Source organism: Metopolophium dirhodum, chromosome 8 (assembly GCF_019925205.1).
Source record: "Metopolophium dirhodum isolate CAU chromosome 8, ASM1992520v1, whole genome shotgun sequence".
In the NCBI taxonomy this organism is placed as follows: domain Eukaryota; kingdom Metazoa; phylum Arthropoda; class Insecta; order Hemiptera; family Aphididae; genus Metopolophium; species Metopolophium dirhodum.
In genome coordinates this window covers 30891852-30913085 of record NC_083567.1, presented here as the reverse complement: position 1 = coordinate 30913085, position 21234 = coordinate 30891852, and the positions used below count along the sequence as shown (strand labels likewise).

At 29.6% G+C, this 21234-nt stretch overlaps 2 protein-coding genes across 5 annotated transcripts in view; one reads left to right on the top strand and one right to left on the bottom strand.

Moving 5' to 3' along the window:
• The window catches only part of LOC132950081 (voltage-dependent T-type calcium channel subunit alpha-1H-like), a 311428-nt gene that overhangs the window by 147664 nt on the left and 142530 nt on the right, over positions 1-21234 (bottom strand). For all 4 annotated transcript variants that reach the window (XM_061021301.1, XM_061021304.1, XM_061021302.1 and 1 more), the window contains one exon: positions 14485-14758. In XM_061021301.1, the coding sequence (XP_060877284.1) occupies positions 14485-14758 (274 nt within the window). The remainder of the gene's footprint in view (positions 1-14484; positions 14759-21234) is intronic.
• Positions 5229-7666, top strand: LOC132950083 (probable cytochrome P450 6a13). The gene is made up of 4 exons (XM_061021305.1): positions 5229-6340; positions 6423-6647; positions 6981-7229; positions 7324-7666. The coding sequence occupies exons 1-4, from the start codon at positions 5443-5445 to the stop codon at positions 7488-7490; spliced, it is 1539 nt and encodes a 512-aa protein (XP_060877288.1). The 5' UTR covers positions 5229-5442; the 3' UTR covers positions 7491-7666.

Sequence of the window (21234 nt, the reverse complement as noted above, 5' to 3'; positions counted from 1 at the left end):
CTCAAACGATTGTCTGTATGGGGTTGTGATTAAAAAAAAAAATTCAGTAAGTGCCTATATGTAATTACTCTATTTTACAGTAGGCGTCGAGTGTACTTACTCTGTCATTGAGTTGGACACTGTAATGGACGTGTTAAAATATGATGGTAAATCCAATCTTTGTGTAAACGAGTTAAAAAGTTAAAGTTAAGTTAAAAGTTGAGTTTATTTTAAATTTTTAACTTAACTTTTTGAAGTTTTTCATTATTTAATTTTTAACTTAACTGATTTTTATCGATATAAACTTAATAAATAATGAGTTACTTTTAATCAAATCCATATTATGATAATTTATAAATAATAAAATAATAAATACAATACAATTATTATAGATAATACATGTTGCATACACACTTACTTTTTATTATTTTAAACCATATTATTGGCAAAAGTTAATAATTCGATTGTAAGTTTCCATAAAACTTTTAACTCAACTAAGTTAAAAAAAAAACAGAATTACTATTAACTATAAACTTTTTATTAAATTTTCAACTCAATTAAAAATAATTATCATTGACTTTCCCAGGTTAGGATAAATCATTGAAAAACTATTCTGGGTTGAGACGTTCTGTCAGTCTACTTTTTATCATATGTTTATTCAACTCTTATAGTAATTTATTTTACAATTAGTAACATAGCTTAGGTATATAACATTGTTTTTAAATTTGTAGGCAACACTATTCCTGTTATAACTTATAACTGTGGAATAGGTTAGTGGTTCAAATAAGCCTTAGCTTAAAATTAATCTAAATGTATTGGAAAATTTCACTGTGAAAGTAAATAATAATATAAGCATTAAAAAAATGTTTCAAGTCCCTACTCATTTTATTTTTTTAATTAAAACAAAATAAAAAACCGCTGTTTTTGGTTAAAATATCACATTTTGTCAAATTTGAACTTGAAATCTGCATAAAAATTTTTTTTGGTCAAAAGCACCAACCTTTTGACGATTGTATTATGCCAAACATAATTTATTTCACCGTTAACATGTCTGAATACATATATAAATTCATCATGAAGTTTACTTTACAAACGACTTTCTCACTTTTTTTATTTACATTTTCAATCGAATTCTTGATATTCGAAATTTAAAATATAATTTTGAAGGGTTTAGAGATTTCCAAAAAAAGATTAAAATCGTTTTTAAGTTGACTTTACGACGAATTCAAATATGTTTTAGAAGTGTTATTTGACGAATAGGATAGTCAGTATAGGTACAATAAATGTTGGTATAAGTTAGGTATATTTTGGAGACTCTCGTGCAGCGGCTAAACCGTTGGGGGGGGGGGGGGGAAGGTCATTTTTGTTGAAAACATGGACGGAATCTCATTAAGAAAAATATCTTCATATTATGGCGATGATACGCGAATAGTTCGCATCAAATATTATGTGAAATTCGGTGACGTAGAGATGGTATACGCGTATGCGAACAACGTAAATTCACTGGACCGATTAATATACTGATTTTCATACATCCACGTTGGTTTTTATTTAAATTCTATAATTAATATTTATTATAAAAAAACCTGACAAAATCATTCATTTTCAAATGTATTCTTATTAGATTACAGTAGATTGTTAAGACCGCACTTTAAGTTTCTTATATATTTATTACCTAACAAATTTTTTTTTTCTATTTTTTTACTAATTGAGAAATTAATTTATTAGTGTTCTTCTCAGCTGCGTATTTAGGTTTTTGTCATGGAGGGGGGATATGATTTTATCCAGTAGTCCCGCTTTTAAATTTAGATGCCTTAAGTTAGGACTTCGAAAAATTTTGCATAATATATACAGCCTATGGAGTGGGCATTGATAAACTAGTACGTTAATTGATTTAAAAAAATAAGGCCAATAAAAAAAACGTCGATTAAAATATTATAATTTGTGGTGAGTTTCAAAGAAATAATTTAAATGATTTACGATTGCGTTCAATCATGATTAAGTAATCGGCACCTTTAAAGTATATGACCTACGTTTATAGGTTATTGTATAAGCATATTCGTTTAATAACTATTGTACTTACGATGATATTGAAATTAAATATAAAAAGGTTTTTTTTTTTTTTGGTTTATCTGTTCTAAGGTTGTAACATTTTACGAGAGTAAAGATAAGAAGAAAAATAATTAACTCTACATAAATATTGCCAGGTACCTAGGAATTTATGTCTGCTTGTTTCATATTATGTTCTACTTGTGTATGCTATTTGTTTATTAATTGATTTTACTGTTTGAATAATTGTTACATAATAATATGTGCGTTCTATTATATTTTCTATGCGTTGGTAATTTATTACAATATTATACAAACTACACAAAGTTATCACTCATCTAAGATCAATCAATACAGGCGGTTTGTGAGCAACATTTTAATATGAAGATGTAGAATAAGTAAATGTTCGAAGTTCAAATATTTTGAAAATAACTAACAAACAAATGTACGCTGTGATTTAAAATTTCAATATAATTGTGTGTCATTTGAATCGATTGAGGTTAAGCTTATCTGTTTTATATTATTCGAGGTAAGTGTGATGGCTATTTAGATCCCAAACTAAATAGGACTTGACGTAAAAACTCGAATTTTCTTGGTTTAAGTTTTACCGTATATGGTGCAGCTGTCCCACCCGGCGTTGCCCGTGCCAAAGATTTGTTTTTTTTTGTATAAATATAATATTTGTAAAAAAAATGTATATAGATACCTATCATAATATGTCTACTAATTATTATAGTAATATAATTATATGTAACCAAATAATGGCAACTCTATAATAGAATATTTTTTTGTAGGCTGAAAAAAAATTGCATTCATCGTTTTATTTAATTACTTATAATATTATATGTCATATGTGGCAACCATTTATATAGAAATAAAATAGGTAGGTACTATAATATCTATTAATTTGCTACTACCCATAACTATAATATACGATCAATGGCAACCATTTATATAGGTCCATTCAATGATCCCTCCTTCCAGAATTTTCCAATTTTTCTTTTAGTAAAAACCTCATTAGGCATATTACGAACATTAAAAAAAAAAATGAACCAAAACGGTCCAGCCGTTCGCGATTGATGCGGTTACCAACGACGAATGGCTTTTCATTTTTATTATTTAGAACAGCGGTTCTCAACCTCTTTATATTCGCGTACCACCTACACAGTTCGAACATATTTTTACGTACCACCTGACCATTTTTTTGCTTATTTATAATGCACACGTTTGTTTTATATGTATAGAATTTTCAGAACCAAATTTTACAACGATCCGAATTGTAAGTAACTATTGTCATATTTACGATTCGCCTGTGTTCTCTGTTTTTTAGTATTTGAGCTTCCGCTTTTTGAAAATCTTTTCATTTTTACTTAATTTTATGTGACAAAAAAAGTACGAAAAAAGTACGTATAAATATATAAAATTTTAATATAAAATATACTATTGATGCAAACAACTCGTATGTCACTCGTGAATAAACTGAAAAAACTTACAAAACTAAGGTAAAAACGCATTATTGTGAAATAAGAATACGCTTTATCCGTCTATCGGATAAAGTTTATCGATTTCTATTACCTATGTCCTATATTAAAGAGATTATCGTTATCTTAATTGCTGTGATTACAAACGGCCTTCACACCACCAAATAAAATAAATTATATTTAACGTTAATAATGTTTCATTCCAATTTTCTTTATAATAAGGGAGATTTTTTTCGCGTACCACCTATTAGCTTTCCGCGTACCACAGGTCGAAAACCGCTGATTTAGAATATATAGGTATACTGTTTACTTAATCATCGATATAGGTAGGTATAATGTGTATTTATTACTAATCATAATAATATGCATATAAGTACAGTAGTACACTTGTTCTAACTATTATAATTTCTAGCTCATGGGTGTAAAATATTAATCAAAGCAGTAAGCAGTAAAATGTCTTACGATCTAAATGAAGTAAAGATTTAATTAAATGTAATTTTATTGTTGTATACAAAATAAAAATTGTTTATTAGTTAATTATACGTAGAACAAAGTAAGCAGGTACATCAATACACTTAACAAATTGTCAACGTAGTTCTCGTAATAATTAAGTACATTTAATGTATGAAATAATTATACGCGAAAAGTATATCATATTAGCGTGTTGTATATATGCCAAGTCATAAAGCCATATGCTAGGTCGAAAGGATAAAAGGTTCAGCGAACTGTTTGTTTACTCACTCACTCTATCTCACTCTCTCTCTCTCACTCTCTCTCTCTCACTCTCTCTCTCTCTCTCTCTCTCTCTCTCTCTCGCTGGCGCACGTGCAACGAGGAAAATTTACGTACATTGTGTTGTTAGATTTAGTGTTAGAATTAATTGATATATTATCAAACTAAAAGTTAAGAATTCAATCTGTATTCTTATGTTGGTTTTTTTTAAGATATCTACAATTTTTTTGGGAGAAATGAATATTATGTAAAATGTTACAGTTTAAAAATGATCATAATATTATATCAGTCTGAAATTGAAATATCGTAAACAGGCCAACGCGAGAACACAGAAAATATTCTTTACATATGATGTATAGGCCAATTACCTCTAAAATTGAAGCTATTAAGACACAATGTTGGTTATGCTGAACGTAAACTCACTATGTTCCACGTGGATCGGAGACAGAAAACAAATAGACATCCCGCTCTTAAACCTTTGTTATATTATTATAATATTGTATTGAATCTTAAACTATGAACATAATACACTATACACGCACTGTAACGTTGACAAAGTCCAAAGGTATGTAAATATTATTATTGTTATTATAGTGTTGTATTATGTGACTACTTATTTAATATAAGATTTCGTTTGATATATTTTAATGTATGTAAATTCAATACAATAATTATTATACGACATAATATATAATAATTATTAATAATTCAATAATAAAACGCATAATTTAAAAACCAAGTATTAAAGCATAATAGGTATTATATATTATATAATGACATGATTTAGAAACTTCAATGTGAAACAAAATCAAACTCAAACTTTCCTAATAAAAATATTTTAACTTGTTTAAAGTGCATTGCAACCTTAAACAATAGTAAAAATTAATGTCATATCCCCAAAAAAATACGCAAAAAAATATCCATCGATAGAATTTGACACGAAAAGGTACACACACACACACACACACACACAAACACAAGTACGTGAGTCGTGCAAACAATATTGCGCTGAAACTGTGCTCTGCACCAAATGCGAAGTGATTCAGATAGATAACCCCACCGAATACGACGGCTCTGATGCCCTATCATTCTTTATCATTATAATTATGCTCCGTTTTCTGCAAGGGAAAACAGTGTCGATTCGAGTGTGTTCTGTGTACGTTGTACAATATTCAGAATTGTGGGAACTCCCTCAAAGGCCATGTATCCATCATCGTCATCCGCCACCGATTGGTGGATATGCATCGTCACGCCGTGTTTGGTCGCGGTGACGATCACTTATTATTTTTGCATTTCAACGTTCAACAAATGGGAAAAACTCAACGTGCCCTACATCAAGCCGATTCCGTTGTTCGGAAATTTTTTGAAAGTAGCTTTGGCGAAAGACCACCCGTTGGAGTTCTACGATAAAATCTATTACAAGTTTTCCGGTCTGAAATATGGAGGATTGTTCCAGATGAGGACACCGTATTTGATGGTTCGTGATCCAGAAATAATCAACGACGTGTTGATAAAAGACTTCTCGTCTTTTCCCAACCGCGGTATTTACTCGGATTTAGCGGCGAATCCACTGTCGGACAACTTGTTCTTCATGGAAAATCCTCGATGGAAAACAATAAGAAGCAAATTGAGTCCCGCATTCACATCGGGAAAGCTCAAGATAATGTATGATCAGATCAAAGAGTGCGGCGATAAATTGATGAAAAACATCGATAACGATTTAAAGGGGAACAACGATGAAATAGAAGTTAGGGACATCATGGGAAAGTATTCGACTGACGTTATTGGCACTTGCGCTTTTGGGCTCAAGTTAAACTCCATAAGTGACGATGAATCCCCATTTCGTAAGTACGGAAAATCGATATTTATACCTTCACTAAGGACGCTTTTTAGAGAATTGTGCTTGATGGTCACACCCACACTTTTGAAAATTGTAAGAGTGAAGGATTTCCCAGCGGACGCGACTGCCTTTTTTCAAGCGGCGTTTAAAGAAACGATAGCGTATAGACTTGAAAATAAAATAATCAGAAATGACTTCGTTAATTGTTTGATGCAAGCAAGAAATGATTTGACTCTGAATACAAATTTACCTAAACATGGTAAAGTATTTTTACATTTAAATTTTTAATTAAAATAATATAATAATTGTTGTACTTATACAATTTTAAAAATGTGTTTCAGAACGATTTACAGAAACACAAATTGTAGCAAATGCTTTTGTAATGTTTGCTGCTGGGTTTGAAACAACGTCAACAACTTTAAGTTATTGCTTATATGAATTAGCATTGAATATATATATTCAAGACAAAGTACGACAAGAGATTCAGTTAAATTTATCCAAAAATGATGGAAATATTGACAACGAGTTTTTGATGGGTCTTAATTACTTGGATATGGTTATTGCGGGTAGTTAATTATTTGATTATTATTCTTAATAATATTATTGATCAATATTAAAATATCTATTTATTTTTTACATTTTTTTTTTAAAACTAACCGACAAGGTAGATGATTTGAAAATTAAATAAAACTGTATTAATATAATCAATAATGAATTATAGGTTTATATATATTTTTTTTGGTTGAGTTATTCATCATTTCGTTTTAAATTAATTCATTATTAAATGAGAATGAGTAATGAGAATGTATGACTCAAATTACTGTCCATTTTTTTTTTTTTTGTAAAGCATTAAATTAATTAAAATGTTCAACTAGATAATAATATTTATTTTTTTCTAGAAACGCTCCGTAAGTATCCTCCTTTAATTGCTTTGTTCAGAAAAGCATCACAAACATACCGTTTACCTGACAACCTAATACTGGAAAAAGGCCAAAAAGTAGTAATTCCAATTTATTCGATGCATTTCGATAGTAAATATTTTGAGGATCCTCAAAAATTCAATCCCGAAAGATTTTCACCTGAGGAAAGAGCTAAACGTCCTAATAGTGTTTATCTTCCATTTGGAGATGGACCTAGATCTTGTATAGGTACATATATTTTATTAAATACATATTTATTTAAAAACATATTATTTTTAAAATTTATATACGATATGTATAGTTATTTTTTTATCCTCTATAGGAAAACGTTTCGCTGAACTGGAAATGAAATTGGCATTAGTCGAAATGTTAAACAAATTTAAAGTTTTACCATGTGAAAAAACAGAAGTTCCCCTGAAATATTCTAATAAAGCTTTAACGTTGATGCCAAAACATGGAATTTGGTTAAAATTTCAAAAAATTGTTTAATTTTAGTTAAGGATTGTATTTGTATTACTTATGTATATGAACAAAAAAAATGATAGTTTGTACCCTGAGAAAATTAAAATTGCATAATTTCAACAATATTATAATCATATGTCTTGACTTTCGTGAGTATAACATTTTTAAATACTCTTTAATAATAAATTATTAATATATTTCAATCTTTGGTGATTTGTTTCCATATTTTTTTCTTGTGAATTAAAGATGTTTTTTTTTATCTTGTACGTAAAAATAATTGAAAGTTTTATGAAAATTGTTATTTTAGTTAGTTCGTACTTTGTAGAGAAAATTGTCTCAGTAGTTTACCTTTGTGAAAAGTGTTACAAAATCTCTGTTATAGTGGTTTTAAATATTTAGACAAGCTCACACTAAAATTTTTTTTTTAATGCTATACTTTTGATCATAAATGTAGGTATTTAATTTTTTAGTAAGACATCGCTCAAATTTCAAATGTAGAGCGAATTGAGTAAACTGTTATTTGGGAAAAACGGCACCTAATAAATTAACTAATTGTATTAGTGCATGGAAATTTGGATTTGTGAACGAGTCAACGAGATAATATTATAGATGTACTATGCAATATTTATTTAAATTAGATTCTCTAACATGATGTATGATTTTTCAAAAACGTACAAAATATTTAAATATTGCAATTTGGTTTATGAACATATTTTCTTAATACATCACATGTCATATTTTTTCTACTTATATCCTTTAACGGTCTTCTTTTTCCCATTATTGCCAAACATGTTTAAATGTTTTGGGTGCTTGTCTACAGTAGTACGTGAATAAATGATATTACATTATGGCAGTTAACGTAAGTCCAACCATGACAGAAACGGACTTTTCATATTTCGGATCGATATAACATGCCTTTAACTCATTTTAAACAATATTATATTGTTAAAGTACACTTAAAATATAATAAATGAACAATTATAATATATTACTTTATGTCATTGTTCATTATACTAACCATAACAAAATGCGTTTTTACTAGACATATTATATGGTTGGTTTGAGTGTATAAAGTTTTATTTGATATTAGGGTTGTCCGTTATTATTTCGTTTCTTGTTGTGAAAGTGTGATCTAAAGTCTAAAAGTTGCACGTTGTCCTATACCATACCATTAGTCGAAAACTTGATACTTAGTTTGATGACTTTAGAATATGTAATTTTAAAATTTTACTATTCGTTTTCTGGGAAAAAACTACAAGTTATTTGTGAAGTTGACTACATACTCGTTCACAATAAGATTGGTTTTGGTTCTAAATTAAAAATTAATCCCAACTCTAAAATATGACATTTTCTTAAATTATTGATTTTTATAGATAGGTACTTGGGTACATTTTGCTATAAACGTCAAAATGTAATGTTGAGTTTTTGATGACAAAACACTGCTCAAAGAATAGGCCAAATAATACTGAACTATAATAATTGTGAATCTGATTCAATGTTATGTGCTCGTATGTTACAATGTCGTCGTGTGTCGTTCGTTAAGGGGCCTCGCTACGGATATTATTTAAGGAGCAACATTTAGGCAATTTCAAGTCTCGCCTTTTCCTAGGAATAATATATATTTTTTTTTCTATAAACGCTCCGTAACAGTATCCTCTTTCAATTGCTTTGTTCAGAAAAGCATTACAGACATACCGTTTACCTGACAACATAATACTGGAAAAGGCGAAAAAATTGTAATTCCAATTTATCCAATGCATATATTTGATAGTAAATATTTTGAGGATCGTCAGAAATTTTGTTTTTTATTGTCGGTATACCTATGACTCAAATATTAAATAAAACTTTAATAAATCAATAATAGTTTAAGTTCGTTTTGTTTTTTTGGTTTCACAATAATTTGTTTGGAATAAATGTTTAGATCGAAATACTGTCTATTTTTTTTTAGTAAGACACCGCTTAAATTTTAAATATTGAGTGAAACAAGTAGACATTTGTTCGTGAAAATAATAATTGCTAAATAAATATTGTATTTATGCATACAAATTCGGATTTGTGTACTAGACGAGATATAGAAATATGCAATATCTATTTGGACTAGATTCGAACATGATGAATAATTATTATTAAAAAATGTACAAAATATTCGAATAGTGAACATTTCATAATACATCACATATCATATTTTTTCTACTTGTATATTATTATACGTTTTAACAGTCTCCTTTTCTCTTTCTTGCCATACCTATTCAAATGATTTGGGTGCTTGTCTACAGTTGCACGTGAATAAATTATATATCATGGTAGTTAACGTAAGTCCAACCGTCACAGAAACGGACTTTTTCATGTTTCGGATCGATATAACATGCCCTCATGCTAGAAAATATTATATTTTCAAAGCACACTTAACACTGAAAAAAATAATTGGATCTCTAACTTATATCATACAAATATTCTGTCAATATATTAATTATTAGTCATATAACACCTATTTAATGACTCTTATTTTTTAAAATAATATTTCATTATAATGACTATGTTATATACTATAAATATAACTATAGGTATACAATTTTTTAAAGTCTAATGCATGTAACAACAAGTCAAAACCATAAGCAAAATAAATATAATTATATATAATATTATTGATAAATATTTCAGCTTACTTTTTAAATTAGATATTATTCAATATTATTGTAAATTAAATATTAATACAATATACTTATATAATTGAATAAAAAGTTTTAAAGTTTTTTTAGTTCACTGCAACTCGAAAAATAAATAAATTCTGAGTACTCAAAGTATTTTCAACACGTAACCGCATAATTTAAAAATATATTTTTTTTTTTAGTATATAACCATGCAATAATCATTATATTTCTTATTGTTGCATTTTACCTATAATTGTTGACAACAGTTTATTTTCTTATCATACACATTATTTTTCTTTTACGGTAATTTCCATTGTTTGCGAACTAGTATGATACGTCTTATTATTTTTTTTTATCAATGTATGAGTGTGCGTGCGTGGGTGTGTGTGTGTACATGTTTTTCTGTACAAAAATTGTTCGACGTTCAATTTAGATGATGGCTTATTGTAGGAAATTTGATTAAATTGGTACTTTTACGGTAGTAAAAAGAAAATATTCTAAGTACTTTTCAAAAAAGTTGTAAAAATAATATAAAATTAGGGTTAACCATTTTTCGACATAATCGAAATCGCTAATGGTAGTAATGCAAAAACGAATTCCTTAACTGTATGGGCTTGTAGTTTTCACCAAATATTCATATTAGCATTTAACGGACATGATAAAATTTCTCAAATATTTTGGGTGTTTTTATGTTATATATTTATAGGTAAAGTGAAACCGCGACTGTATGTAACGGACAGTCATATGGTACCATCAAAAGTGTCTGTTATAACATAGACACTCTATATAAATATAATAACAGACAGGTGTCCGTTGTAGACATGCTTTAGTGTTATCTAGTCGAAGTGTCTAACTCGCATACGTAAATCTATATCCAATTTAGTTATTGGATTTTTATGAAAAAATCCCACAGTAATTAATAAATAATATTAATACACATAACGTCATATTATTTCGATTAACGTAAATAATAATTTTATGAATACAAGTAATCGACGATATCGCTTAGAAGTAAGTAATTGGTCGTAATCCGTGCTTTGATCGACACGGCCTTAACGTGTGATCAACGTGGTCGCAATCGTTTGAGTGTTTGAGTACGTGTTTGAGTCTGAACTTGTTTTCCGTTATCTAAGTTATGGGGAAGGATATTACTGTCCATGTTCGTTATAGAAACGATCCGTTATAGACAAGTCGAAATGCATTGGAATACCTATCTTTATGCAGGAACTTAATTATTCCGTCTGCAGTCGAGGGAGGTTTCACTATAGGTACTGAAAATTGTCGACGTTTTTCACCTTATTTTCACCTTATTCGTGCACGATTTTTGTTTGTATGTCTAAAAACCGGACAATTTAATGCAAAGTTCCTCATATGTACCTAGTTTTCGCCGCAAATAAAAAATATCCTAATTACCTGCCTATTTACATTTTTTTTTTCAAAATTCGTCAACGATATGAATTATTATCTATTTAAAGTTTAAACACTTTAAATTTTAACACCTAATAATTATTAAATAAAATATACAAGCTTTTATGCAAAAAATAAAAATTGGTACGACCTCCCATTAGACTAATGGAAAAATACATTACTATAATAGCAATATAAAAATAATATAATTAATTATCACTTAAAAATGTAGACTGCAGACAGATCGCCTCCACTAGGAATCACTTTTCTTAAATAAATAAAATTGTAAATTTAAATCAATTCCAAGTATTTTTAATTGCAGGTATGTAGAAATAATTATTTCTGCTTGTACGAAAATGTCTTTATAAACTTAAAAGACCCATGGCCTGTCAAAGTTAATTTGAAATAGCCTATAATGCTTTGTGCGAAGTTAAAAATATGTGAGATATGAAATGCTCAGTTTGCCAGCGAGATAATTATAACTGATGTATACATTATCCAAGTGTAAATAATAATTTGCATTTACTTTTTTTTAAGGTGAGACAAATCATTTTGAACAATATTTAATTATGAAAAAAAAAAGATTTATGAAATGAGTTTATCTCACAATGATATTATTAACTTAGTGTGATAAAAATGGTGAAAACATTCATCTATAATATACTCATTTTTAGGATTATAAGTTATAACCCTTATTTAGTTGTTTGATAAAATATAATTTAGACGTCTTGTATTAAATTTAAGAAGTAAAATTGATTAAAATATATTAAAGCTTAGAGAATAAGAAACAAGCTTTGATATTTTCTTGTATTCTTACATTGACTTTAACTTAATAATTTTACAGTACCAAATTATTGTTTCAATGTAGTGACAAAAATAATATGTACCTTCACTTTAAACTATAATACAATCCATAGTTTATGTTGTTATTACTATTAATTTACAACCTATTATTAGGTAATTTATTTATTAAATGCTATCAATAATTTAAATGATAAACGAAAGTTATAGTTTATAAATATTTTAAGATTAAAATTAAAGTTAAAAAAAATATTGGTTTTATGATCCGAGTGTTGATGTTATATTATGTGTCTTAGATACGTACAAAAAAATTTCTTGTCCTCTTATTAAATCATTTCAAAATGTTCTTATTTGGTTTATTTTTACTTTTTGTTTGAATATATAATATGGTACATTTACATATTGTGCATTTCATCGTACAGATTGTATAAATTTCATATTATACGTAACGAGAAACAAAAAATATAAAAATATGAAACTGTCATTAATATAATATCGAGAACTGGCCATTTGAAGCTAACATGTCATGGCAATTGCATTGCCAAAAGTAACCTCCCACAGTCGTACTTGTATATGGAACAACATAATAGTACAATAATTTGATACATTTATATTATATAAATAAAGTGTCGAGAGTAATATAGGACCTACTACACCGTGTCCTGGGACCACTGGCTGAGGTAGAATACAAAAAAACCGACTGATTCGTACAAATTAATATATCCATTCAGAGCCATTGAAAAAAAGTGTAAATAGTAGTAATAATAGCCTCTGAAGTTGATGGTAACAATATAAAATAAAATATAATAAATAATAATATGATAAAATAAGCATTTTACGGGCAAAAAAGTGTAGTTTTCATGGCCCAAATTGTAGCCCAATATTAATATATGGGATCGTTTAACTGGATACGTATGAAAAGTATAGAATTAGACTCATAGTTAACTCAAAATGTCAAAAGTAATTTTGTAAATTGTGTTAATTATGGACAAAAAAAAGTACTGTACCTATATGCTTTAAAATTCCATTTCGTAAAAGTATATGGTAATTTTTTAATAAAACTGTTTGTTCATCGAAGAAATATTAAACTTTTTTTATAAATAAACTAAAAAAAAATATCCAACAAAAGTTTAAAAATAATATAAAATTACTTTGACTGATGGTTTACGTTTCTTGAATATGTGTATATATTTTTTCTCTTGTCGTTTGCAGATTTCATTAAATGTATTTATCCTTCATCATTTCGAACGTTTTTGCTCTTAAAACCACTTTCAGTTGTCAAACGTAAATTTATTTCTATTATTACTTTTGAAAATTTTATACACTTTCCATTTTTATTTTTTTTTGCTGTTCTAAGTTTTCCGTTTCCCATTATTATTTTTTATCCCGATAAATTACCTTCGTTATCTCTTGTGTAAAATTCACTTTGTAATCATAGAATAAAAAAAAAAGGCCAAACCTAACCGGTCAATCTACGATTTACTTACAGTTTGGGTACGGGTCGATTATTCATCTAACACTAATTTAACAATATTATTAACATTCTTCGAGAATAAGTATACTTTTCTATTTGTGAACTACAAATATAATAACAATACAATCAAAAATTATGACGTAAAAATTAATTTCCGAAACAATGCTAATCGAAAATACTATTTTGTCAGATTTGGAGACGATTGGGATATGATAGACTGGACTCTGAGATATCGTTCAAATATGCGTTCATACAGGCCCGTAGCCAGAATTTTTTTTGAAGAGTGGTTGTTTTAGTTTAATATTTAAATACAACTTGTGGAGGGGGGGGGTCAACTCCCGACATTTTTCACTTGTTCGTGTTATGTGTCTAATTAAAAAAAAATCTAAGCCTCCAATAAATTTCAACCAGACGGCTACCCTACCGAGTTCCCACAATACCTAAAACGACTCCGCCACCGTACAGTAATCACGACAACGACTACAATAACCAGGACCGGCTCAAGGGAAAATAGTGGACTAGGCAAAATCAAATTTTGCCGCCCTTAACAATAGAATATTATCAGTATTTTAAAAATGAGGCCCTCTTACTAATGTGCAGCTTAAGTGCCGCCCTAGGCATGGGTCTATGTCGCCTACCCCTTGAGCCGGGCCTGACAACAACAACAACAATAATGTGTTATACTTACAACGAATATGGCCACCCAAGCCAGGCCGATGTTGTCGAACGATATGGTGCCCTGGAACGGGTTCTCGCCCTGCGACTTGCACTCGGTGTAGTAATAGTTCCAGTTGACACACGACCCGTTGGCAAGAGCCATGGTGGCCGTGGCATTGCATATCAGAGCGTCGTGTCCTCGCGTGGGCGGCAAGTCGAAACACGAATGCATTCCATTGTCTTCGTTTTTCGAACAAATGTAATCCTTTTCCTCGTCGTTCAGCGTATAGTACGCCGGCAACATCCTGAGAGAAATCACGAATGACAATATATCAAAAGTGTATTATTTATAGCTCATTTTTTATTATTATCGAAACGCGTAATATTATTGCTCGTAAAAAGAAAGCCAGGAATTCGATGTAAAGCGCGTTAATGGTTCAACGCTCCGGGACAATGCATCCAAATTAGACAATTTGTTTCACGTATCAGATACAAGTTGAAAGGGGAAATTTTTATTTTGCATTTTCGTTTTAGCCGCATTTTCGGGTAATTTTATTAATAATGCATATAATATATTAGTATACATTATTTGAGCGTTTAGTGTAAATCAGAAAAATAAATACATTATATCAAAAAATACTGTTTTTTTTAAAAAAATAATATTTGATTAATAGATTTTAGGTATTTTTCATCCATATGGAATGGCAATCGTTCTATATATGAAAGCGATAACGTCTTTTTCTATCTCCGGTGATTATTGGATGTCGTAGGCATCTTACTGGGACTCAGCAAAATTAATTATTAATTTGTCAGTCGGAGTATTAGAGATACATCGCGATGACGCGTTTGCATTTATTTCCAATACAACTGTTTATTTATTGTGCATGCCTAAGTTGGATATTTAGTTTTTGTATTATTGCGTTGGTTAAGTTGAGATAAATCTAAAAACTACGAAAGTTAAGCCATCACATTTCTATCGGTTTCAGTTAGTTCTTTGTCCATAAAAGAAATGTACGTTATTTTTGAAGGAATATGAAAAGGCATTTTTTAGTAGTTTTTAGGGCATTTAAATCCGGGCCCTACTTGTAATTTGTAAAGTAAATACTTATAGTTTATACAATTCATAGTTGTTATTATGGTCTAAAATTTAGACTCTAAATCAAGGGTCACCAATTAATATCGTTGGAGGACCACTTAAAGAATTCAGGAAGTTTTCGAGGGCCATAAAAACGTAGTGTACCTACCTACGTGTTTACACAAAAATATAAAGTAATTGAAAAATCAAAAACTAAATGAAAACTATTGAAATCATTATACTATTTTTAATTCACCGTGAAAAATAATAATTTTAAAAATAAATTTCATGTGAGACAGATAAAATTCGTCCTTAGACTGCAATTTGGTGAATGGCCCCCGGTATATATAATTCGAAAGCACCCTATAGTTCTAATAGTATAATGATATCATTGCGGCTATTAATAATTTTATCAATATATTTTTTAATTTTAACAAAAGCATAGCTTGTTGTTTTTTTGATAAATATAACATGCATCGAGTCATTATGAGATACCATGTACTTAGTAATAGTATATAATATATAAATTTATTCGTATCCATTTATTTTTGTTTTGACGAATTTTATAATAAACATTCAAATATAGGTAGGTATGTACATACGTCAGCAGTTGAATATCCAATAAACTATACAATTTACGGTTGTTTACATTTTATTTTACTAAATATTTAATTATTAATCAAGCTATACGATTTAGTCAGAAAAAAAACAAACGTAGACTTAATTTGAAAATCTAACCAAGGGTGTAATTTATTCATGAACAAAATATGGTAAAAAAAAAATTGAAATAAAATATACTTTTTAGACCTTTAACCACTTAACACCATTGGCAAAAAATATTTTTTATTGTATATAATAATATATTATGTTTGTGTATACAATATATTATAATGTTATTAGATAAAACGTGAAATATTCATGTTTGGTTTGTTTCATTATAAATTAATGTTTAGAGTGAAATTGGATTTGAATTTAATATAAACTATAAATGTAATTTTCAAAACCAATTTGTTATTTCCTATTTAGGTTTCGCATCGAATTGTCACGATTTTTCAGTAAAACCAATGCTTTATTATTTAAAAATGTCATATTATTTTATATTGAAACAGACAAAAGTACTTATACGTTGATCTGTACTATTAACATATTATTAAACTATTAAAATTAAAAAAACAATCATATCAAAAATGCATTTAAGTCTTCATAATTGCTCAAATAACAGTTATTTGAAATAATATAGTTACTACCTATTCCTACCATGCTTATTACTATTTTTTTTTTCATTACCTTTCATCCAAAAGTTATTATAGATCAACTATTAATTGGGCATATTATATACAAAATAAGGACACAATAAATATAAATTATAGTTATAACATCAATAGCAAAAAGAATAATGACTTATTATCTGTGTTGTTTAAGTTAATCTATTTTAAATAATAAACAAATTTAATTAATTTTACATAAGGTTGTCATATTATAATAATAATAGTTATAATTTCAGACATTGATAAATCTATAAAGCGTTACAAGTTTGATTCATGAGATATAAAGTTAGTTGAAGTTCTGTACGTAGACCTTTAATATATTATGTATATATAATTATATTGAACAATATTACAATAATAATAACATTGAACAAATATCTGAACTCAATGAAACCGAATACGCATTATTTAATATTAGATTAAAAACAAAGCTAAAAATGCCAGAGGGCTTGAAAACATTGAACGTTAATTGTGTATACCTAAATGTTAACCGAGAGTTTCTATTTACAATGTAAATTAACTTACAAATTATTTTCAACAGACGGGTTTATTCTCTTTGCCGAAATGTTTTGGACTGTATAATAAAGAGAATTCGCTTGAACGGCAAAACTGTAGAGTTTGATATTATATTAAAATTAATTGCACTAGACCCGTCTAGACTTTTTGCACTATCATTCTCGATTGAATTATGCGCTTGCACTCGTTATGCATTCAGATTAAGGTGAATCAGTTAATTACGCGCCAGAATTCAGACACGTGTGTTTGATAAAAAAATTATATATAATTTGGTTGAAAAAACAATGTATCACATTATTAAACTTATAATTTATTTAGTTAAAAAAAAAAAAAAGTGAAGAGTCTATATTTTATACTATTTACAATAGTTCTGTGCAGTAATAAACACGGTTAACTGAAGAAAAAAAAATCATAAGATTATGGACTTAATATAGTTGGCGTCTGTCGATACACTAAGGAGTGTTGGGAACATAATATTATGGGAGGTTGTATATATGTGCGGACAGTGAAGCGTCTTTGGAGCATTAAAAAAATGTACAGGCGGACTGTTTTGGTAATGTAATCGAATTAAAAAAAAAAAAAATCGCCTTATTCGTTTAATAAATCGGATAAATCTACCGATTGTCGCTTCCAGTGACTGGTAATTTTTATTTATTTGTTTTTTCGCTCCGCAGATAGAAACATTAAACCGTCAGACGAACCAGAATGCAGTGCGCGGCGCGTATTCGAAAGGCTCGAGAAACGTTTCGGGTACGGCTTAAAAAGGGGTACGTGCCGCGATATCATGTATAATATATACCTATAGGGTTGTCTGCCGCTGGCGTGTACCGTCGTCGGATTTAAATTAAACAGTGATTTATAAGTATATATAGATCCACAAGGTGTGGGGCCATACCGCGTCGGCTCGGAGTCGCCGGCCGGGGAGGAGGGTAGTCTCGGAGTGGCGGCGATAAGCAGGAGGTGCAGGCGCGTTCGATTTTTATTTATTATGTAAAGGTCAACCGACGACGGTTGCGGTGAAACGGGCGATCTATAGCTGTATGCTGGCGGAAAAAATATATTTTCGATATTTTGCCACGTTCGGCGGGTATAGTCTCCGGGTGGTTGTGTGATGGGGGGGGGGGGGGGGGGTGAATGTGGATGTGGATGTGAATGGGAGGATCGGTCGTCGGTGACGCGATTTGTACGTTGATTTTGACCGTCTCTATATGTTATAACATCGTATGCGATCACTGCGTATTCTGCGGGTGTGTGGCGGTGAGTGTGCCGTGTTGTAGGGGGGGGGGGGGGCTGGACGAAAGCACAACAGCGTCGTAACACACAACGGTGAAAAAAAAACGCTGTTTCGAAACGATGAGCGAGAAAGAAAACAGGCGGAGGAGGAGGAGGAGAAAATTACCATGGACGGTATATACCGCGGTAGTGTAACAAAACACCCAAACAGTATTATGTACACCGCGGACAGAACAATACACCTGCTGTTGCATCGAACTGCTGACGCCGCCACTATAATACAGCCTTGCCCAGCTTGCGGTCCACTCGAATTGATCCGCAGCAGCAGCCGCCGCGTGTTATTATTATATAACTCTCTCCGTCTCTCCCTCTCTGTCTTTCTTTCACACACACACACACACACACACACGCACACTGTCTATCTACATATTATAAAAATTATTTAACTACCTATGACTGGCACCGCTCTGCCACCCTATGTCGCCGAGCACTGTAAAGTCTACAGGAACGCGCATCTGTCTGCGAACTTTTTCCACCCCCGCGCATTATACAACCACAGCCGCCGGATTATCCCGAGTTTGACCGAGATTATCGCACGTGGCCTCATGTATAGTGTAATAATCTCGTCGATATTGTTTCAGGCATTATACCGGTCGGTGGAATTATTGTGTTATTATTTTTTTGTTTTGAAAAATACCTTACAATAAAAACGTTTTGTTCCCCCATATAATCATGCTATAATTCATAATATAAATACTTAAAAACGGTATTCGCGATACTCTTAAATATCATCATAATATTTATTTTAGCAAATATTATGATAACGCAATGTTATAATATATATATATGGGGGACGAGGTGGCCGAGCGGTCTAACGCGTCGACTGCGGCGCTGGCAGTCGCGGGTTCGACTCCCGGCCACTGGGCGGCATTTTTCTTCGGGCAAGTCACGGTGTCCGGAGAACAAGTGCCGCCATCCCCCCACCCCGGGGCACGGCAGAAACCTACGGGTGCCCCATTAGAAATTCTGCCAAACACAACACACACGTGTACCAACCTACCCAATATAAAACCTACCAAACCTACCCAATATAAAACCTACAGTACCCTCCCCACACCCAATGGCCTATGTTGCCGCGGGTTACTCAATAAAAAAAAAAAAAAAAAAAAAAAAAAAAAATATATATATATGATATGTTTATATTTATGTATCATGCATGATTATTTCGTACGTCTAGTACGAACAAATATAAATATTTTATTTTAAGTATTAGTTATATTCCTACTCACAAGGTGCAACAGAAATAACTGACAAAATATAAAACGAAATACTAACTAACTATAATATATGTAGGTACTAACTATAGTCGTGGTTCTTTTCAATTTAAGTATATATATATTTTTCAAATATATAATAGTTTAATAATTTAAATTTTAAATGCAAAAGAAATTTGTAAAATAAAAAATAACAAAACTTAGAAGTTATTATACTTTGTTGGTTAATTTTGTAATTAACTATTGGTAATTCAATTTTATGATTTTAATAAGACGTGATAATCATCTATTTCGCCATGTAGACACGATAGAATAGCAGCTAATGGACTTAATGGAATTCATATTCGACACATTTGTGTTTTTTTTGCTTATATTATACAAATCTAAAATTATACAGTTTCTGTAACAAAAGTAATTATACATTTAAATAATAAACACACTTACTTATACAGTAGACAGTATACATTTTTAAGAATTAAATATTTAGCTCGGTGCTTTCATTGTTTAGACGACTCTTCAGAGTCAAATAAGCCAATAAAGTTATATAACAGAACGTTATTGTTGTTTAAATGTGTATACTTAAATTGTAGTCTTTAGGTTTATGAAAATATAAAAATTTATTAGGTGACCTTAAAGTATTTTAAAATTACAAAGCTTGTAGGTATCTATTAAAAAATGGATGACCATTAAATTGAATCAAAATTAAATATTTGATTACTAGTATTACTGAGTATAGGTAATCCTTGGACTACTTATTTCAGATCATTCAATTTGAATTAAATTTTTTTTATTGAAAACTTAAACTAAAAAGGTTTCATACATACTGAACTTTTCATTTTACATTCTGAACGTATTTGTTTGTTGTTCTCTTACAATAGTAGTACCTAGTAAAAACGTATCTATCTTCAACTTTAAAGGTGAATTCAGATAGAAAATGTATCTAGTTGGTACCTTGGGGAGGGGGTAAAAACTCAAAAATAAAAAGTTCTGTATTGTTTTATAATAATCTGTAAAAACAAAAAAATTACGGACAAAAAATGTCAAAATTACGTAAGTATACCAGTTTTTGACCAAAACATACAATTATTTTATTATAATTAAAAAATGAATAACTGTATATTTTAAATTTTCAACAAATATTTATTTATATTATCATTTTTGAACATGAAATATTTTTAATAATTTTTTGACCTTTAAAATTTTTTTTTATGGTTTAATTTGATAATATGTATGTATTTCTATGTTAAGAAAATGTAATACATTAATACATTTTTGCTTATAACGTTGAAATTACGTACATTATTATTTGGACATTTTATGATAATATTTACACAGTTGTTTTCTGACCGTTCTACGTAACTACTAACTTGTTAGTTCTTACTAGAACTAGAATTTAAATGCTCTAAAAACAGTTG